Below are 19602 nucleotides of genomic sequence, written 5' to 3' on the forward strand. Positions count from 1 at the left end.
CACTCTGTCTCTCTCTCTCTCACTCTCTTGGTCTCGCCATTTCTCTCCCTCTTTCTCTCTCTCTGTCACTCTCTTTCTTTCTTCTCTCCTCTCTCTCTCTCGGTCACTTCTTCTTTTACCATCTCTCTATCACTCTCTCTATCACTCTCTCTCACACACACATCATCTTGCACTGTCCATCTCTCTCTCTCTTTCTCTCTCTCTCTCTCTCTCTCTCACCATTTCTCTCTCCCTTTCCCTCTCTCTGGGTCTCTGCTTCTCTTTCTCTCTCAGTCACTCTCTCTTGGTCTCTCCATCTCCCTCCCTCTCTGTCTCTTTCTTACTCTCTCCATCTCTGCTTCTCTTTCTCTCTTGGTCAGTCTCTCTTGATCTCTGCTTCTCTCTCTTTCTCTCTCTCTATCACTTTCTCTTGGTCTGTGCTTCTCTCTCTCTCTCTCAGTCACTTTCTTTTGTTCTTTGATTCCTTCTCTCTCTCTCTCTCTCTCTCTCTTTCGCCTTCTCTCTTGGTCTCTGCTTCTTTTTCCATCTCTCTCTCTTTGTCACTCTCTCTTGGTCTCTCATCTCCCTCTCTCTTTCCATCTTTCTCTTTCCATCTCTCTATCCGTTCATTTCCCCCTCTCTGACCGCCCCCACCCTCTCTCTCTTTCACTCTATCTCTTTGTCTATTTTTGTCCATGTGTTCATAGTTAGAAAGTCGACCAAAAGGAAGTCAGTTTTGAGCAAAGTTACAGAATCAAGAGTCATGCATAATTGACCCTCTACATGTTCTACTCTTCTGAGCTTTAAGCCATGTTAAAATGTTGTTACCTCCTCAAAAACAAACTTGGAGTTGTGTTTAGTTTCTTTGTTTCATTCACACAAGTTTGAGTATTAATCTGTCTACATGTCCAAAGTTTGAAATGCTCTGTGAACATTCTGAGAGCAGAACTCAGCCTAACTACGCAGGATTGTGTGTTAAACATGTGTGAATGAATCAACTCCGGGAAGTTTTGGACGAGGAAACAAGATTATAACAGATGAGAAGATAGCGTAATGTGGTCCTTATAAAAGTTAAAAACATGAAAGCCAGAACTGGTTCAGATTAAACGGTTTAAAGTTTTGAGGCCTACTCACTTTGCTGACGCATTTCTGCCATCCTAATTATTCACAGCGAGTTTAACCTTCACGATAATACTAAAAAACAACTACCACACTAACAGGATATATATGTTTTTTAATTAAATGCAGATAACACGGTTGTTTCATTCTGACAGTTTATTTTACAACATCTGAACTGCATCTGGCAAAACATTACTTAAGCCTTTCACGGTGCACTATGTCCATTTTCGGTTGGGGGTATGTTACTTACTTGTTTCTATGAATATGTCATTGTTCTGCCTCGAATGTTCCACAGTGACCATGTTTACATTAATATACCCAAATAAAAATAATTAAATTCTGATTAAAAATGAATTTTGCTTTAAAAAGACCATGTAGACACTTGACAGATGATTATTCAGGATTAAACTTAAATCCAAAGTAAGTGGGTGGTTTATTCAGATTTTAAAGCCAAATGAATTTATTCCTCAGTCACGTAAACGTTGATTCTTCTTAAAAATTATTCTGGTCGTTCATGCTCGATGCGTCGCCCTTCTGATGATCCGGATCCAGCTCCACCAGTCCTCGCTTCGGACTTTCAGCCACTGCTCTTTGGATTTGTGAGCGGGATGTGGGAGTGGGCTGACGTAGAGCAGCCGCTGACTCAGTTTGTCTTCTTCCTCCCTTCTCTGACACTTTTACCTTCTCCTTCTCAGCTGCGAAAAAAGTTTGGATCATGTTTGTTTCCGTGGCGTAACGACAAACCGAGATGACAAAAAAGCCGGTAGCAGCTGAAGTGTGTTTTCTTCTGGTCGACATAAATACGTTCGTGTCCCTGTCTGATCAGAATTCTTCCAGCCCCAGACGTTGAGAAATTAAATAAAAGCGATTTAATGAGTTTTCCATGTAAACTTCAATTCGGACATTTTAATTTTAACATTTTTACATTTTAATTATGAACTAGTTAATTCAGAACAATTCATTTGGAATTAAAAATCATCATGTAAACGTGGCCAGTATGACATTAAACAGCTCTACCTTACATTTATTCAATTACAGGTGGTTTTATAGCTCAAAAATACCTAGAAAAACAGGGATTCTGACTGTAAGCGGGGTCGCCTCTCCACAGATCTGACCTGTAACTTGGTCTGGTTTGATCTCCATGAAGATAGAAAGGTTTAATACCAGACTGCAAAATATGTCATGGGTTCTTATTGACAAAAAAGACAAAATATGGTGTAAATCAAAGCAGTGTTGGTGTTTTATTTACAGAAGTTCGCAAAATTGTGAAGAAATGAAAACCAGATATATTCACAGTCTGTAGCAGCTCTTAAATAGCTCCGGAACTGTGTCTGCGGTGCACACAGCTCTTCCCCTTGACACACAATGCCTCTATGAAGATGGGAGGCCCCTTTTATCTTACGAGGCTCCTCCCCCAAATCAATTAACTATGAAAAATGGCTTTTTCTTTGCAAATAGAAAGAGATACATTCTCCTTTTAATACTAGAAAATCACCAACATTACCATAAACAAAAATACCCTAATAATAGTCTCTAAGCGCAGATACGACCGACTGACACACGCACTGGAGGAAAGTTTGGAAATGGAACAATGGCTACGGCGAAATGAATGTCTGAGCAGCAATCAAGTACGTACCCATGACTGCAAAGCAAAGACGTTACAAAGCAAAAACATCTTCACAGAGAAAAGTATTTGACGGACCCTCCAACAGAAAAGTTACACAGTGCACCTTTAACTGCATTGTCCTTGTCCTATTAAAAATAAAACAGCTGAGCCTATAATAACTGAGCTTTATGAGAGCCCAGTTGTCTATGTTATTGTCAGCACAAACTTCCTAGTCCCGAGTCATCAAACCCAAGGACAAAACTGACAGGTGCCACAGAGCTGCTCACTGCTCCTGTCATTTTAATGATCCTGTCACAGCTGGATGTGCAGAGGTGTGAAAACATGCTAGTCTATAGTTTTCCGTGAGCTGATATTGATAATTTAAAGGTGCTGTACCATACACTGTAAAAAGAAGTGGACTGAGGGGGAGTGACGTCACCTGTACTCAAATGACACTCACCGACACTGGCAGTTATAGGGCGAATTTGGAGTTGCATATTAAGAAGAAGAATTTATTTATGCACAAAATAGCGAAATAAAACACCAGAATCATGTGGAGCACGTGAATAAGAGCATTTTAAGACCAAAATAATGAGAGGGTTGCAGGCTGCAGGGGCTCATTTTGAACGGTTTGTCTGGACATAGGGGTGGGCGATATCTTGATATTTTAAATATATCGAGAGAATTTTTAAAGTTGATATGGATTTTGGCATATCGTATGTATATCGATATAATGCTTACATTCAATTCTGATTGTTTGCTTTCTCTGTCGTCGCCCCCGCGTGCCCCCGCCTCCCTGATTTTGCTCGCTTGTGTCTCATTCACTCCTCACTACCGCTAGGGCTGGGTATCATTAAGAAGTTGCCGATACGAAACATACCTCGATACACAGGCCACGATACGATACATATTTCGATACAGTGAACTTACGATTCGATACGATATATTTCAAATTGATTCCGTTCAATAAAAATAAAGGCTAAATCATGGCTGTGATACTAAAAGTCTTTGTTAAACCACTTGCAAAAGTGCAAAGTGAATATGAAACTAAAACATTTTAATTCTCAAAACTGTGAAAATGTCAAATGTGTCACATGCACTGCAAAAAATTTAATCTAGCCAAGTTAAGTTGACTTGAATTAAAGGTTGTATAGAGGATTTTTTGTTTTTTTTTGTTTCAAATTGTCAATGAAAGTTTAAAATACCATTACAGAGACGCAGCGGCCTTGTAATTATGATGACAAAAAAAAAAAAAAAGAATGAAAATCTATCAACTGTGGACGTAGTGAAGCCAGATAAACATCAGCCAATAGACAACGAGGCTGCCTCATTTTCTATTGGCTGTTAGGTTGTCAATCAAACTCCCTATGTTTCTAGTGTAACTGACTCGCCAGCATGAGGGGATTATGTGGTTTATGCAGCGATTCTTAGAGGCTTTTTAAAACTGTAGCTTCATTACAATTCGCACAAAGTTTGTTGCGATGGTCGACGAGAATCCACGACCAGTTCGCCGCAAAAGAAAGTCAATTTTTGAGGTCGCTGAAAGAAGAAGAGAAGGGGAAAAGGAGCAAAGCCAAACTGAGGTGATTCTTGGAGATTCCTTCCAGCGACTGCGCGACTGACGCAGACGAAGTGTCTAAAAACTGATGCATTGGTCGGTAAATTATTTCTATTTCGCATGGACAACATTTGAAAAAGGACTGTCGCTGTATTTCTCTTTCCTTAAAAAAATCCTCTATACAACCTTTAAGAAAGTTTTATCATGATTTGAGTAAATTCCACTTGACAAGTTAAATTATCTATCAGCGGAATACGATTTTTTGTTCTTAAAACATGAAAATTCAACTTGCTACACTTAAAAAAAGAAAACAACAGCCCTTAAAATAAGAGATGAAATTGAATGTCGCTTGAATTTAGAAAAACACTTATTCCATGGGTAGATTCGACTCAGATAAAGTCAAATGTTCTTAATTTTCATTTTAAAGAACCTTTTTGCTGTGTGAATGAGTTTCCTTCCACTAAACAAACAACAAAACTGTAACGCTGTAACAAAATAATTTTGTAAAATACACCACATAAATACTCGATATATCGATACAGCAGCCCACGATATTGATACTGTATCATTACATTAAACGATACGATATATCGATATTTCAATATTTTTGCACACTCCTAACTACCGCCGTGAATGCTGAAAGCTTCTAGCACAGGGATCTCCAACTTGTGTCTTAGGAGCTACTGGTAGATCCCCACCCCGTTCCAAGTAGCTCACCAAAGGATTTCTGAATTATACGTATTGGGCTGAATAAGTAAAATTAACTGTAAATGTATAATTTTGATGCCTAATTTTGTACACTGATAAATGGATAATGGTTTATGTTTTATAGGCATCTAACTCTACCCTATCTAAGGCTTGCCGTGGTTTTTATTCAAGTTTTATTCCAATTTTTTATTCAGATTTACTCAATTTCTTGTAACTTCTAAAATTAGTAGCTCTTTGGCATTTTCGTTTTGTAAAAGTAGCTCACCGGAAGAAAAAGGTTGAAGACCCCTGTTCTGGCACCATACAACTTTTCCACCATTTACAGACAAGACCATCAGCAGAACATTCTCTGTCCCAGAAAGAACACGCATATTCCACTGAGCCGTGTCCTTTAGTCCGAAAGAAGCTGAACCGCATCAGTGGCACCAGGAGCAGCTGTTTATGCAAATGAGCCATGGGATTTTAAGTTTCGTTTCTGTAAAAAGTAAACACGTGCACAAAGCTGCATTAAACTTATTATAATGTCAAATGGGCTGACGTGGCTCTAGAGTCGTTATGTTTTATATGTTGTAAAGTTTAGTAAGGTAAACTTTATTTATGCAGAAGATTTTAATGAATAATCTGCTGCAGTTTAACTTGTACTAGAGTGTTTGGAAACGTTGGGTTTGATCTGCAGTGGATTGTGGGAAACCTCAGAGCTCCTTAACTGCTGGTGAGGAACAAGGATCTGTTAAAATAAGGAACCTCCTGAGCTTCCTGTGCTGAAGGAGCTCAAGGTTATCATACGATTGCAGAGTTAATGCAAAGATGAGCTTGAGTTGAGTTGTTTTATTTATGAACGAAAAGAAGGAGATATGTATTATTTCTTTAATTTTACAGTTAAATTATTATTTATGTAATTAGGAATTTTTTGTAATCTTAAATGTGGCAGAAGCACAATATGAACTGCCTACTTCTTGCACTTCAATAAAAAAAGATATTGTGTAATTTGGCATATTTGTTTTTGCAGTAGTTCTGGGGGGTTATTTTTCCCGTATAGCTAAATATTTCTAAATATATTTTTTGCTCTATATCGCCCAGCCCTATTTGGACGTAGTGTTTATGGTTTGGACCTGAGTTCGCATTCACATCAGAGGGACAGCAGAGTTTGGCATTTGGTGCGGAGTCAAGCGGACCAAGACCACCTTTTTTTTGAGGTCTCAGTCCGCTTTGATTTAGTGCAGATCCGAGTGTGATTGATGCTTTCACTCCAACAAAAATGAACCGAACTAAGAGCTTTTGGTTCGAACGGAACTGCACACCAACTTCTGCTGGCGTGAAAACACCCTAAGACCATTGTAGACTGTTCTGACCTGATTACAAAGAGTTTTATCATCCACAAATAGGTAAATGGGCTGTTATCAGGCTGGTTTTTGTTAGAATTACCATGACAGCGAAATTCCGCTCTTATCTCGGAAAGTTGTGAAAAGCTAACTCAACTTATAATTATTTCAAATCAAACTAGTTCTGTTTTCACCTTTTTAAGACAGTGAAAATCTTTCTTTCTATAGACTTTCTAGAGAGTTTTATTGTGTGGTGCCCTCTTTACTTTTTCTTGGTGTTGAAATAAAGCTTCAAACCTTTCCTTTAGTCTGGTGGTCAAGGAGCCAAACGGATTAACAGGAGACTTACAAGATGGATTTTATAAGTTTGAAAGTTTTCAAAAAGTTGATCATATAGGGGATATAGTTTAAAGAATACTTATAACACACACAATTATTGAATAACTAACTATTATACTCTGTTATTTGGATACTAAGAGAAAGTCTTCGTTCTTGATAACATTTTCAATACTTAAATTGGGTTATATAATGTCATTTCAGCACAGTTTGTTTTAAAGATGCATTGTGTAACTTTTTGGTCGAGTGTCTGTCACCTGCTTGTTTCTATAGATAGTATATATAGTATATAGTCACTGCTTTGCCTGGAATGTTGCAGAGTATGACATTAAACAGCTCTATCTTACATTTATTCTATTACAGGTGGCTTTATGGCTCAAAAATACTAAGAAAAAACAGGTATTCAGCCTATGAGCGGTGTTGCCTTTCCACAGATCTGACGGACCGACCACCAGGAAATTTACACAACGCACCTTTGAATTATTATATCTTAAGTAACAAATTTCAAAACTATTCAAGAGAGGTGAAATATTGTCCAGTTAATGCGTTTAAGGCTGCATGAGTATTGCAAAATTACAATTAGATATTTGTGGTATATGTATAAAAAGCAGGACTTTGCACATTGTAAACAACTCCAGGAGTATGAAATTGCCTACGACAGGGTACTACTACTACTCACTTGACTAAAACACAGTTAAGATCATTATATAAAGGATTTTACAAAACATTTAAAAAAAATTTTCTTCCAGTTTTGCCATTTTTCAGGTTTCAGTCAGCTTCAATTTCAGCTTTTCAGTCACACTGTTATCGAGGAACCATGCAGTACACCGAGCCAAAACTACTCTAATGTACACAGAAATTATTATTTGACAAATAAAAATATAAGAAAACATCTTTATTTTGTTGTCAGAAAATGTTTTGCATGTAAATTGTGCTGAACTTGTGGATAGAATTCTCCCCAGTGTGATGTCTTTAAATAGAACTCCCAACTTTCTGTAATTTTCAACATATTTTTCAACGTTTCTCCACAAAATAAAACTATAATTTATATGTACAACTGGTATTATCTCACTAACTGAAGTAGAAATTAGAAAATTGTCAAAGCTTGTCATACGCACTTTAACATCAGAAGACTAAAATATGAACTGATACACTAATAAAAGAATCTCATGCATTTCAGAACATTTTTGTAGAGGTCTAAACTACATGTGCAACAAGCTTAACAACAATAAAATATTTAGTTTTAACAGTATCAATTATGGGCATGTACTTCTGGCGTCCTTAGCAGAAACTGTATGACCAACTGTACTCACCATGCCCTGTGCAGCGATGAGAGCAGCCAGTGTGCTCCTGCCTGAGGTCCCGGGGGAGCAGAGTGACAGGCGCACCACCTGCCCCATGACCACGGTCCTGTCCATCTCGGTGAGCACCGCCTCCGCCTGCTCCGCGCTCTCGTACTCCACCACCCCAAAGCCCCTCACCGGGCTGCCCTCGTCTTGAGCCAACTGCAACAAGCACACACACACACACACAAGGGCATTAAGTACAGGCATTAAGAAGAGTCCCAAGAGTATGTGCTGACTGGCATTTAAGGGGGACTATGAAACTTTTCTTGTAGGAAGTCCGCTCCATGGAGATGTTATTGCTTTCACAATGAATGTTCCACAGATAGGGTGTTTTTATGGCTCTACAATACCCTGAAAAACTTGCATTCTTAAGCCCTATTCGCACGGGATAAGTACAACCTGGGGATTTGCAAATTACCGCCCCACCTCTGTGTTACTTGCAGCGCATTTGCACGGGATAAGCAATTCTGTAAATTCCTCTATTTTACTGACATTGACACAGAGATTGAAAGAGAAAAGAATGCAGAAAGAAAAGAAAGAGTTAGAAAAGGCACACAGTTACAACAACAAACACTAAGATTCAGATTTGCAAAGGACTAGTATTATCACCGGACGTCTGTGTTTGGCAAAATGTAGTATAATTTGCAGCAGAATTTTTACTTTACTTTACAAATTACAGACATGTTGCATTCGCACGGGATTAAGATCTCAGGCATCCTCTGCAATTATTACATTATCATTATTGTTATTAAGTACCAAAGGTCCACAGGTAATACTAATCCCATACCGATAGCGCTTTAGTGTGAGATTTCGCTCCATAGATTTGACATGTGATACAAAGTTTATTGAAACATTACAAACAAAGCAATATAATCTCCATGAACACAATCAGGTGGCAGATCCTATTCCATAAAAGTTTGTCCTTTGCATTTGGCCCATCTTTCAATGGGGCATCTCCTCAAGAGCCGTGAACACTACAGCGCAGTGCTTGGGGACTCATCTCAGTGATCTTGTTGCCTTTTTCAGGAATACCTTAAGGCCGCCACACACTACAGGATTTTTAAGTCTTAAACGATTTTTAAACAAGCAACAAAAAGTGACACGAGGAGAATTTAATGAGACTTCAAATCACAGACAGCTGTTTCCTGCCTCGAGTAAAACCGCTCACATTGAGCACTGCACTTCTAGTTCAGATACAAGTCAAAACTGTGTTGTTATTTGTGAAATGTGGTGCAATACTTCAGATACATGATTTTAATGCACAGAACACTGGTGATAAAGTACACAGGGCAAATGGGCAAATTCTCCTGTAATGTGTAATGACCTTAAGCTAGAGGATTTTGTCTGTGGTGCATATTTGGGTTGATGCTGGAAACCGAAGTGCTGGAGAGGAAACCAACCCTGATGTAGGAAGAAACATGTGAGCTCCACACAGAAAGGCCTTGGGATCAAATCCGGAATCTTCAAGCTGTGAAGTGTGATAGCCACCGTGATGCTCTAGTTTTTCCTGAGGTTAACTTGGTTTAGTCCTGCTGTAGTCCTGTTTAGTAATGTTGCAGTTCTGTTGTAGTCCTGTCGTGGTCCTGTTGTAGTTCTGTTGTGGTGCTGTTGTGGTGCTGTTGTAGTCCTGTTGTGGTCCTATCGTAGTCTTGTCGTAGTCTTGTCATAGTCCGGTCGTAGTCCTGTCATGATCCTGTTGTGGTCCTGTTTAGTCCTGTTATAGTCCTGTCATAGTCCTGTCACAGTCCTGTTGTGGTCCTGTTTAGTCCTGTTATAGTCCTGTCATAGTCCTGTCACAGTCCTGTTGTGGTCCTGTTGTCTTCCTGTCGTAGTCCTGTTGTGATCCTGTTTAGTCCTGTCGTAGTCCTGTTGTGGTCCTGTTTAGTCCTGTTGTGACCCTGTCATAGTCCTATCATAGTCCTGTTGTAGTCCTTTTGTAGTCCTGTTGTAGTCCTTTTGTAGTCCTGTCATAGTCCTTTTGTAGTCCTGTTGTGGTCCTTTTGTAGTCCTGTTGTAGTCCTTTTGTAGTCCTGTTGTAGTCCTTTTGTAGTCCTGTTGTAGTCCTGTCATAGTCCTTTTGTAGTCCTGTTGTCCTGTTGTAGTCTGTTAGTCCTTTTGTAGTCCTGTTGTAGTCCTGTCATAGTCTTTTGTAGTCCTGTTATGGTCCTGTCATAGTCCTTTTGTAGTCCTGTTGTAGTCCTTTTGTAGTCCTGTTGTGGTCCTTTTGTAGTCCTGTTGTAGTCCTGTCATAGTCCTTTGTAGTCCTGCTGTGGTCCTGTCATAGTCCTTTTGTAGTCCTGTTGTAGTCCTTTTGTAGTCCTGTTGTGGTCCTGTCATAGTCCTTTTGTAGTCCTGTTGTAGTCCTTTTGTAGTCCTGTTGTGGTCCTGTTGTGGTCCTGTTGTGGTCCTGTTGTAGTCCTGTCACAGTCCTGTTGGTTTCCTGTCGCAGTCCTGTTGTGGTCCTGTTTAGTCCTGTTATAGTCCTGTTGTGGTCCTGTTTAGTCTTGTTGTAGTCCTGTTTAGTTCTGCTGTAGTCCTGTTTAGTCCTGTTGTAGTCCTGTTTAGTCCTGTTGTAGTCCTGTTTAGTTCTGTTGTAGTCTTGTTTAGTTCTGTTGTAGTCCTCTTTAGTTCTGTTGTAGTCCTGTTTAGTCCTGTCATAGTCCTGTTGTGGTCCTGTCGTATTCCTGTTGTGGTCCTGTTTAGTCTTGTTGTGGTCCTGTCATAGTCCTTTTGTAGTCGTGTTGTAGTCCTGCCGTGGTCCTGTCGTAGTCCTGTTGTGGTTCTGTCGAAGTCCTGTCGTAGTCCTATCGTAGTCCTGTTTAGGCCTGTCATAGTCCATTAAAAATTCAAGTCAGCACAGAGTCTGGCATATGTGTTCCAACCTTGACCACTTCACAGTACAGCAATGCAATCCATATATTGATTTTAAGCAGTTCTCTTTTTTATGTTTAATTCAAGGTATTAAAATGGTTGTCCAAATGTTAACTGCGATGAGGGAGTCGACGCAAAATAATGAAAGGGAGAGCAGACTTACCCATTACCAGAAGAAGAAAGAACAAACGTTAACAATCAGAGCCTTTCAAAACTGCTAAATGGACTGACTCACAATTAATGAGATATTTCTGAATGTTAAGTAGCTAAGGACAGAACTGCTTCATGGTGACCTGACCTCTCCTGGAAACCCCATGCTACCTCACTAAATTGGTACTTACAGTAATTGCCGATTGTAGGAAATCGGTGGGTCAAAAGTTGAGTTTTTCTTCACTATGCAAATTTAACAAGTCGTATTAATAATTTCATCCGACTGCAAGCTCGGGGAAAGGTACCGCAGTGGGTAAAACAGCGGCTACACCCCAGCGTTTAGTCTGTCTTTAATAAATGATAAGACCCACGAGCAGTTCAGTTTTCTGCCAAAAGCCTCTGCCCAAATCTTCAGTATTCTGTCTCTCACTGTAGGTTGTTGAAGTGGTGAAAGAAGTACAGATGTCGTAGCAAAAAAGAGAAAAGAAAAAATAGTAAAGTAAAAGTAAAGTATCAAAAGAGAAAATCTGCTTATAAGTGCACTATTTAACTTTTTTTGGGGGGGTTCGTCACCTGCTTGTTTCTAGGGAGATGTCATTGCTCTGTTTGGAATGTTCCACAGTATGACATTAAACAGCTCTACCGTCAGATTATTACAGATAATTACTATTACAGATGATTTTAAGCTCAAAGATACCTAGAAAAGCAGGCATTCTGACTGTGAGTGGGGTTGCCTCTCCACAGATCTGATCTATAAAGCCCAGTTTATGGGTGTGCGTCAAAACGTCTGCGTCACGACCAGGGGTAGTTCTCGGGCCACACCTCTAATCTGATTGGCACCTGAAGTGCCTCTGTTCTGTCAATCAACTGGTGAGAAGAACAACCAGAGAATTTAATGATCACTGATGCAATTCCACCCCCAAACTCTTGGTGGCAGTAGACCTATTGCGTCAATACAACTTAATGGGAGAAGAAACAGACCTGTCGAGGGCTTCTTTTTACGGTCTATGTTTGAAACACTTGAATGTTACCATTTACGGAGTCGGATTCCATACTTTACTTCTTCATAATGTTTTATTTGTGTTTGAAAAAAGGTACTAGATAACTGTATAAATATATTTGCACTGTACTGAATTAATCATTTGTGTGCTTAGATGTGCCCTGCACTTGGCCCCTGCATGTAACATGTGGCTCCTTAACGGCCAGTGTTTTAGAAAAATCCTAGAAAAGCCACTGGTCTCAACGCAGAGAGTTTGCACTGCCATGAAGCCCCTCCGAAGAGTATCTGCACTGACTGACGTTCACCTCCGAAATTTTCTAATTACGCATCTAACCAACGCAGACAGCAAGGGAACGCGACGCAGACAATAAGGGCTGTGATTAGTCTTGTCAACGTCCACTCTACATACATTTGTAATACTCCGCTTTCCCGCTTTATTTTGTATACACGAACGGCAGTTTTAAATCCTAGCCTCCAAGCAGATTTATACAAAACCAGTGATTTGTCCAAGTTTCCTATAAGAAATGTCCCAGATGTCCCTATTTTTGAAACAATCTGGTCTAAAACCAGCACTAAACTGAGACTAAACCAGGACTAAAACAAGACTATCATAATTTTGGACTAATCTGATCCCCGCCAATAGTAAAGACAAGCATAAATTGTCATTTGTTTAGCCAAAATACAGAAAACCATGTTTGTGAATGACAACAAAGCAAAAAAAATGCAGTGTCAGAAGCCCCTCAGATCATGACTGATATGAGAATGCACAATGTTACACGCTCATTTCACAGTTTTATTTATACCAAGAATCCCAACCCGGGTGTGTCCCAGTTTAGACTTTAAGAGATTTTGCTGAGGACCAACATTTTTTTTAAAGATGGACTTTTAGCGAGGAGCCTCAGTCATCTCCGGTGCACAAGAGGCAGCTAAATAATGCAGCGAGGCTAAAAGCTCACAGCTAATGGAGGTTAGTGGATAATGACAACATCTGAAGGCTAATGGCTAGCGGCTAATGCTAGTGACTGACTGAAAGTATAGCAAATAATGATCTATGGGCACTTCTCGAGGCCCGGATCAGCTTTCAATCTTTTAGTCAGTGCTTAAAGTGATCGATGTAAACTGAGAGGAAGGCAACATGGGTAAATAAAATAACTTTGTACATAAAAATATACAACACTTTTGGATCAACAAACAATGGTTTCCAGATAGTGGTCAAGTGGTTCAAAGGAAAAGTTCAGTGTAGTTTATATGCAATGCCAGATTGGGTTTAGTGATTTCCGCCCAATCACGTTCGAAAACCTGCTCTCTTCAGTAAAAAAACAAACAAACAAACAAACAAACAAACAAAAAAACACCTAACAATGTTTTGTCATAGAAAACATTTAATCTTTGAATAAACGTATGTAATCCATTGTTGGGCTTTTTAAAACACATTGCCAGGATTGAGAAAATATGTTAAATGTAAAACAGTATTTTCATTTATCACAGAAAAAATGTCATTTAGCCTAATATTTGAATAAACATAATGTAATCTATTGGCTTTTTAAAAACATTGCCAGGATTGAGAAAACACATTATGTAAAACCTTTGGTAAAACACAGAACAGCGTTTTCGTTACGCATAAAAATGAGGATCATCAATGGTCGGCTATAGCCTGGGCTACTGCAAGAACAGCTGGCAAACACATGGCAACAGTCATACATCGAAGAACTGAATCTCTGCAACAGCTGCCGGGGAGGTCTGAACCATGGACTGTATACGGTCTATGGTCTGAATGTAGCAGACGTCCACTCATTTCTGCACAGGCCGAAGCGCACCTCCATAAGAATGGACAGGAATGAAAGTCCCATACGGTTACTGCATTATTGCGTATCACATTGAGGCGTTAATATGTTAACATAACATATTAAAAGTTATTCAGATAACTGGAGCGTAAACAACAGAACATAAGTTTACCAAACTCTCGATCTCACTCCAAATCACTAAATCCATTGAATCCATTGAATTCTTCATCCTCGGTGTCACTTCTGAGCAACTCCACGCAACTTTGGTTGTCACTGAAGTCCATGCTTTGTCATCTAATGATGTCCAGGAAAGTTGCATGGCGCACCATCCTGGTTACAATGAAGCTGCGTTCTCCATTCTCAGTTTTCGCTAGTGCCTTACAAGTTTCTCGCTCACTCCAAACTTTCTTTCTGCTGCTCGGTTATCGTTTTCTGCTGCATATTTCGCTACTTGCAGCAGGACAGTGGCTTTTTCTGCAGGAGGCATGCGCAGAAAACTGACACACAAGCCTAGCGCGCCCTCTCGCTGCTGTCAGTCTGAACATTTTAATACATAAGTCACACTGGAGTATAAGTCACAGGACCACCTTAAACCATGAAAAAAGTGCGACGTATAGTCCGAAAAATACTGTAGATAAGCTGACACCTATAACAATTTTGCATTTGGTAACGCAACTTAAAGGTCTATTACGGCTTATTACAACATGTGATCATAACTTAAAGTTCTTCTCTCAATCATAAAACACTCCCACCTTGTGATGTCACCTTTAAATGTAGCCCTACTTGGAATTCTTCACAAATTCACACCATCTTTCTATCTATTTTTCGATCTTTTCAACATTTTAGCCCTGGCCATTTTAGTCTCTTGCTTTCTGCACCTTCACTTTCTACTGTGGTCTTTTATAAAAACTCATTAGATTTCATTTGCCTGGCATTATAATGAGTTAACACCACCTCCGACTCCGAGTCCAAAAGTCCAGTCTGCTAGTCTGCGTATGCTAATTCTGTCCATTCATGTAGCTAATAAGCCACTAGCTCTCCACCGTAACAGTCCCGTTTTTACCAATAATTGGGCCTTGAGCTGCACTTGACAAGAGAAGGGCTCCCTGGACGGATTCAAGCGGCGAGAAGAGGAAATCTGTAGGGAAAAATCAGTCCACCAGGAGCCCATGGAATAAGGGGAAAGAGGGAGGGCTGGAGGGAGGGGTAGACGAGGAGATGTGTGATCCTGAGGGTAATAGATGTCATGATATTTATGGAGTTCAAGAGGACACAGCATCGCAAAGGCCTGAAAACGCAAGGGAAAGATCAACAGCAGCTCATAGCAGTACTCCAGGGTATCATGTCCACAGAGAAAGTGCTTCAGACAGACTCGAGGTTCTCAAATGTCAGTGTACAATGACGTTTTTCTGTTTTTAAAGGCCAGCCGAGCGAGAGGAAAAGGAAATGTTGATGTTAGAATCGCGTCAGTATTCAGATAAGATGCTGGATTCAAAATATGGTGAAAATCTATTACTGGGTTTACAGAAAAGGCTATGTAACTTCTAAGGTGTAAGGTCCACTTGCTTGTCTCCTTGGAGATTTTAGCCTTTTTCATTGTCTGGAATATCCCATATAGAGCTTTAGCCATATATCAGTCACATTTGTTCAATTACAGGTGTTTTATGGCTCAAAATACTTTAAAAAATCCGTAAATTGTTGCCATGTGCAGGCTTGTTCTCGACAGATCTGACCATTAACCTGTGTCCATTGGGATTACCAAGTTTATTTCCATACTGTGGAATGATCAAGGCCAAATAGTAATATCTCCATGGACACAAGCAGGTGTCAGACCCTACACCAGTGCACCTTTAAATCTGGGGAACCTGATTTTCAAACTGTGAAAGGAGGAAGTGGGTGAGTTATAGAACGGCTCTCGCAGAGACAAAATAGTCTGTGTTTAGTAAGCCGAACTACACCAGCCAAAATTTTGGACACTTTTTAATTGAATTTAGTTTTAGTTTCTTTCTTACTCGTTTCAACATTTTAGATATATGGAGAAAAATCCCGCACAATGTCCCACCTGCAAACCGTGAGATCCACCAGGACAAACCGTGCAACGTTTCGGCACTAGGCCTTCGTCAGGCGAAACGTTGAACGGTTTGTCTTGGTGGATCTCACGGTTTGCAGGTGGGACCGTGTACGGGATTTTTCTCCATGTTCTTGGGCTGCTCTCTCTCCTTCAACGCACCCGTTTCAAGGAATTGATGTGCGAAGTTCTCATTCTTTTATAACAATTTATATACATACATAAGACATCAAATACATGAAGTAAGATATATGGAATTACTCAGAAAGAAAAAAAAATTTAGTGCATCAAGTGAATCAACAATCGAAGCACCAAACTGTTTTTTATCTTAGGTTAAAAAAAAAAAGTTATATATTTTGTTCTGATTGTAATGATATGACAATTTCGGAGATGTCTTCCACGTTTGAGAGACACATTTTACAAATTACTGTAGTTGAATCATCTCAAGTTTGGCCAAGGGTTTTTCACTCCCTTTGGTCCGGCTCCAGTCTTTTCTGGATTTGAACAGGATGTAGAAGGGACTGGTCAGGCAAGTTTTTTTTTTTTTTTACCCCAGACAATATAGACCTTTTTCACAACAGCCGGAAGTGCCCCGCTGTAGGGTTTGTGGAACTTCTGGTCAATGGTTTTCTGTGACAAAATGTCTGTGGAAATGTCTCTTCTCTCCACCAGCTTCATAAATCTGCCTGCCCCATTTCCGAATCTTTAACCAACAAGGTCCACAAAGGATAAACATTCTGTCCATGATGAATTTATCCACAACTATCAAGGTAAGAAAGACGAAAACTTAAAGGCGAACAACGACGAGCATTACTGAACTACTAACCAAAACTAACATTATGGTATCTTAGAGATGTCTTGCATTTGAACTGCACAAATCTATCTATCTATGCTAATATCAACATATATTTAATTTAATTATAGAATCAGTCTAGGTCAACAAGTTACTTATGTTTTATTCATAACCATAATGTTAGTTTTTGCTCAGTAATTCGCTTTTTTAACTTTTGTCGCGTTCGTTTTTCTTACCTTGATAGTTGTGGATAAATTCTTCATGGGAGAATGTTTATCCTTTGTGGACCTTGTTGAATGAAGACATTTTGCCTTAGAGGTAGAGGTGATGTGGGTAAATAAAATAAGTTTGTACATAAAAATATACAATACTTTTGGATCAACAAACATAGGGTGACCAGATTTTCAAAATAAAAACTGGGACATCCCCGGTTTGGGTTGGTTGGTAATAATAACATTGTGGAACGAGTGCGGAATTAAGAAAAATTGTTCCACACTTGGCACTAATGTGACTCAGTATGGTCACATTTTCATAGTGTTTTGGTCATTTTTAAGCAGCTTTTCTGTAATTTACCTAAACAAATGACAATGTATGCCTCTCTTTACTGTTGGTAGGGATCAGGTTGGTCAAAAATCGGGACGTCTGTTGGAACATTTCTTGAATAAAACTGGATCAAATCACTAGTTTTGGATAAATCTGCTGGGACACGGGACACCCTCAAAACTGGGACTGTCCTGAGTGAATAGGAATGTCTGATCACCCTAAACAAACAGTGGTTTCAAGATAGTGGTCAAGTGGTTCATGGAAAAGTTCAGTGTAGTTTATATTTATGTAAATGAAATAGATCAGCTGACACCTATAATAGCTAGTGCTAGGTATCTTTAAGAGGTTGTCGATATGATACATACCTCTATACAAAGGCCACGATATGATACGCATCTCGTTACAGGTTGAAGGTTTGGTGATGGGGCAGATTTATGAAGGTGGTGGAGAATAGACAAGGGGCCTGGACAAGCAGAAGTAAACAGCAAGGCCGAAAATTCAAGTTAATGCATCTGATATAAAAATGTATTCAACAGATACATATGTACTCTAGTTTATGAAACTGTTTACCTTTTTTCTGGACCATTTTTGGTTCTAAAGTTACATACGCTTTAAACAGACCATGTATGAAACATGGAACAAAAATTATTTCCCAAATTTCAAAGACCTGCAAATCATGTAAATAAATCGATGTATTTCATCATATCTTGTGTTATTAAATCTTTGAACTGTTGATGAAGGTACATGATTTTTATTTTTTTTATGGATTTAAAATGATAAAAATTTACTTGGAAGGACTGACATATTTTATAGAAATAGTTTCCTTTCATTTTGAAGTAATATTAAAGTATTCAGAAGAAAAAAGCGACAAATTATGCAAAATCCTGCACCTTCTACTTGTTTGCACAATTTTCCTTCTGTTACTTTTCCCTCCGTTACCATGACCTTTCTTAATAAAAAATCTCATTACTCAAAAAGTAAGAGGTTTTTCAACCTAATCTTGTACCATATGGTAGAAAACTGTATGAAGCAAATATTCAAACCAGTTTGTTAAGGATATGTAAGTGAGAACCAAGAGTTATCACTGTTTGGATTTATTGGCCAAAATGTGCTGCATATTTCATTCCCTCCGTTACCGACATGAGTTTTTTATTTTTTTGTCAACAACCTGAAAGAATATCACAGGTTTAACTTGACCCTGTTGGAGTGTAACTCTTTCCTACATTCTGATACTTTACTTATTTCAATAGTCCCTCTAGTTTCTGAATAAGAGTTTTGAATGTAAAAAATCTGCCCCTGTTTCCCTCCGTTACCACTTGACTGGACCCCAAGACATTTCCATAGATATTTTGCCATAGAAAACCATTATCCAGAAGTTCCACAAACCCTACAGCAGGGCACTTCCAGCCTTTGAGAAAAAGCTTTATAGTCCTCAAACAAAACCCACCTCAGATGTGTGCCTAGAATTAATAGCGACGAACAGAATGGGCCCCGAGTCCAAAATACAGTGCACTTTTGTACGAAGAACAATACACACGCACCTTTTTTTCTTTTCTCACATTGTACATGAGTTCGTACCACCCCCGCCCCTCCTCCTCCGCTCCCTCGTTCATTCGTCTGCCGTTCCCTCCGGTCTGAGCAGCGCTGGATGGATGGAAGGAGCACAGAGAGGGGGAAAAATAGACGTATGTGTGGAGGAGTGGGTCGATGGCTATTATCATCAGCATACATTAGGCAAACTATATGGAAATGACCCAAGCCACTCTAGCACTTCAGCGATGGGAGGATGAAAGAAAGAAAAACATCAGTGATTGATTAAACGAATGTGAAAGGAGAGACCGACTGACGATATGAGACTGGAAAATAACTCATAACATTCAAATCATTTCAGCTCGCAACAATAACGGCAGCTCTGAGCGGCGTTGTGTATCAAAATGGATTTAAATTACATTGCTAAAAATTATTCGTATTAACGTGAATGTGTGACCAAAATCATATCAATTTTTAATGTTCTGCTTAGCTAATCTTGGAGTTTTTAAATAAACCAACTCTTGTGACAAATACTTAGAATTCATGATTTCTTTCTAAACTAAATCGGCAGAGACAATCAAAACTTCTGAATAAATGGATTGTGGTTTCGACTGATGGGAATATTAGAAAGATCTTATGCAAAATGGACTCTTGTGAGCTTTTATTCAGCCATCCATTTTCTTTCACTTATCCAGGGCCGGATCGCACAGGCAGCAGTCTAAGCAGGGACTCCCAGACTTCCTTCATCCCAGACACTTCCTCCAGCTCCTCCGGGGGGACCCCAAGGCGTTCCCAGGCCAGCCCAGAGACATAGTCCCTCCAATTTTAGTCATGTTTAAATGTTTTTACCTCCGGAGTTGTGTTTCGTTTTATTCACCAGTGTTGGGCA

At 39.4% G+C, this 19602-nt stretch overlaps 1 protein-coding gene across 1 annotated transcript in view; it reads right to left on the reverse strand.

Moving 5' to 3' along the window:
• raver2 (ribonucleoprotein, PTB-binding 2) overlaps positions 1-19602 on the reverse strand; it is a 249941-nt gene that overhangs the window by 67503 nt on the left and 162836 nt on the right. Inside the window, 1 exon segment of the mRNA XM_055164999.1 lies at positions 7942-8133. Within this exon segment, the coding sequence (XP_055020974.1) occupies positions 7942-8133 (192 nt within the window).

This window comes from Boleophthalmus pectinirostris, unplaced genomic scaffold, assembly GCF_026225935.1.
Source record: "Boleophthalmus pectinirostris isolate CB_2022bp ecotype Guang Dong unplaced genomic scaffold, ASM2622593v1 HiC_scaffold_7, whole genome shotgun sequence".
NCBI lineage: Eukaryota > Metazoa > Chordata > Actinopteri > Gobiiformes > Gobiidae > Boleophthalmus > Boleophthalmus pectinirostris.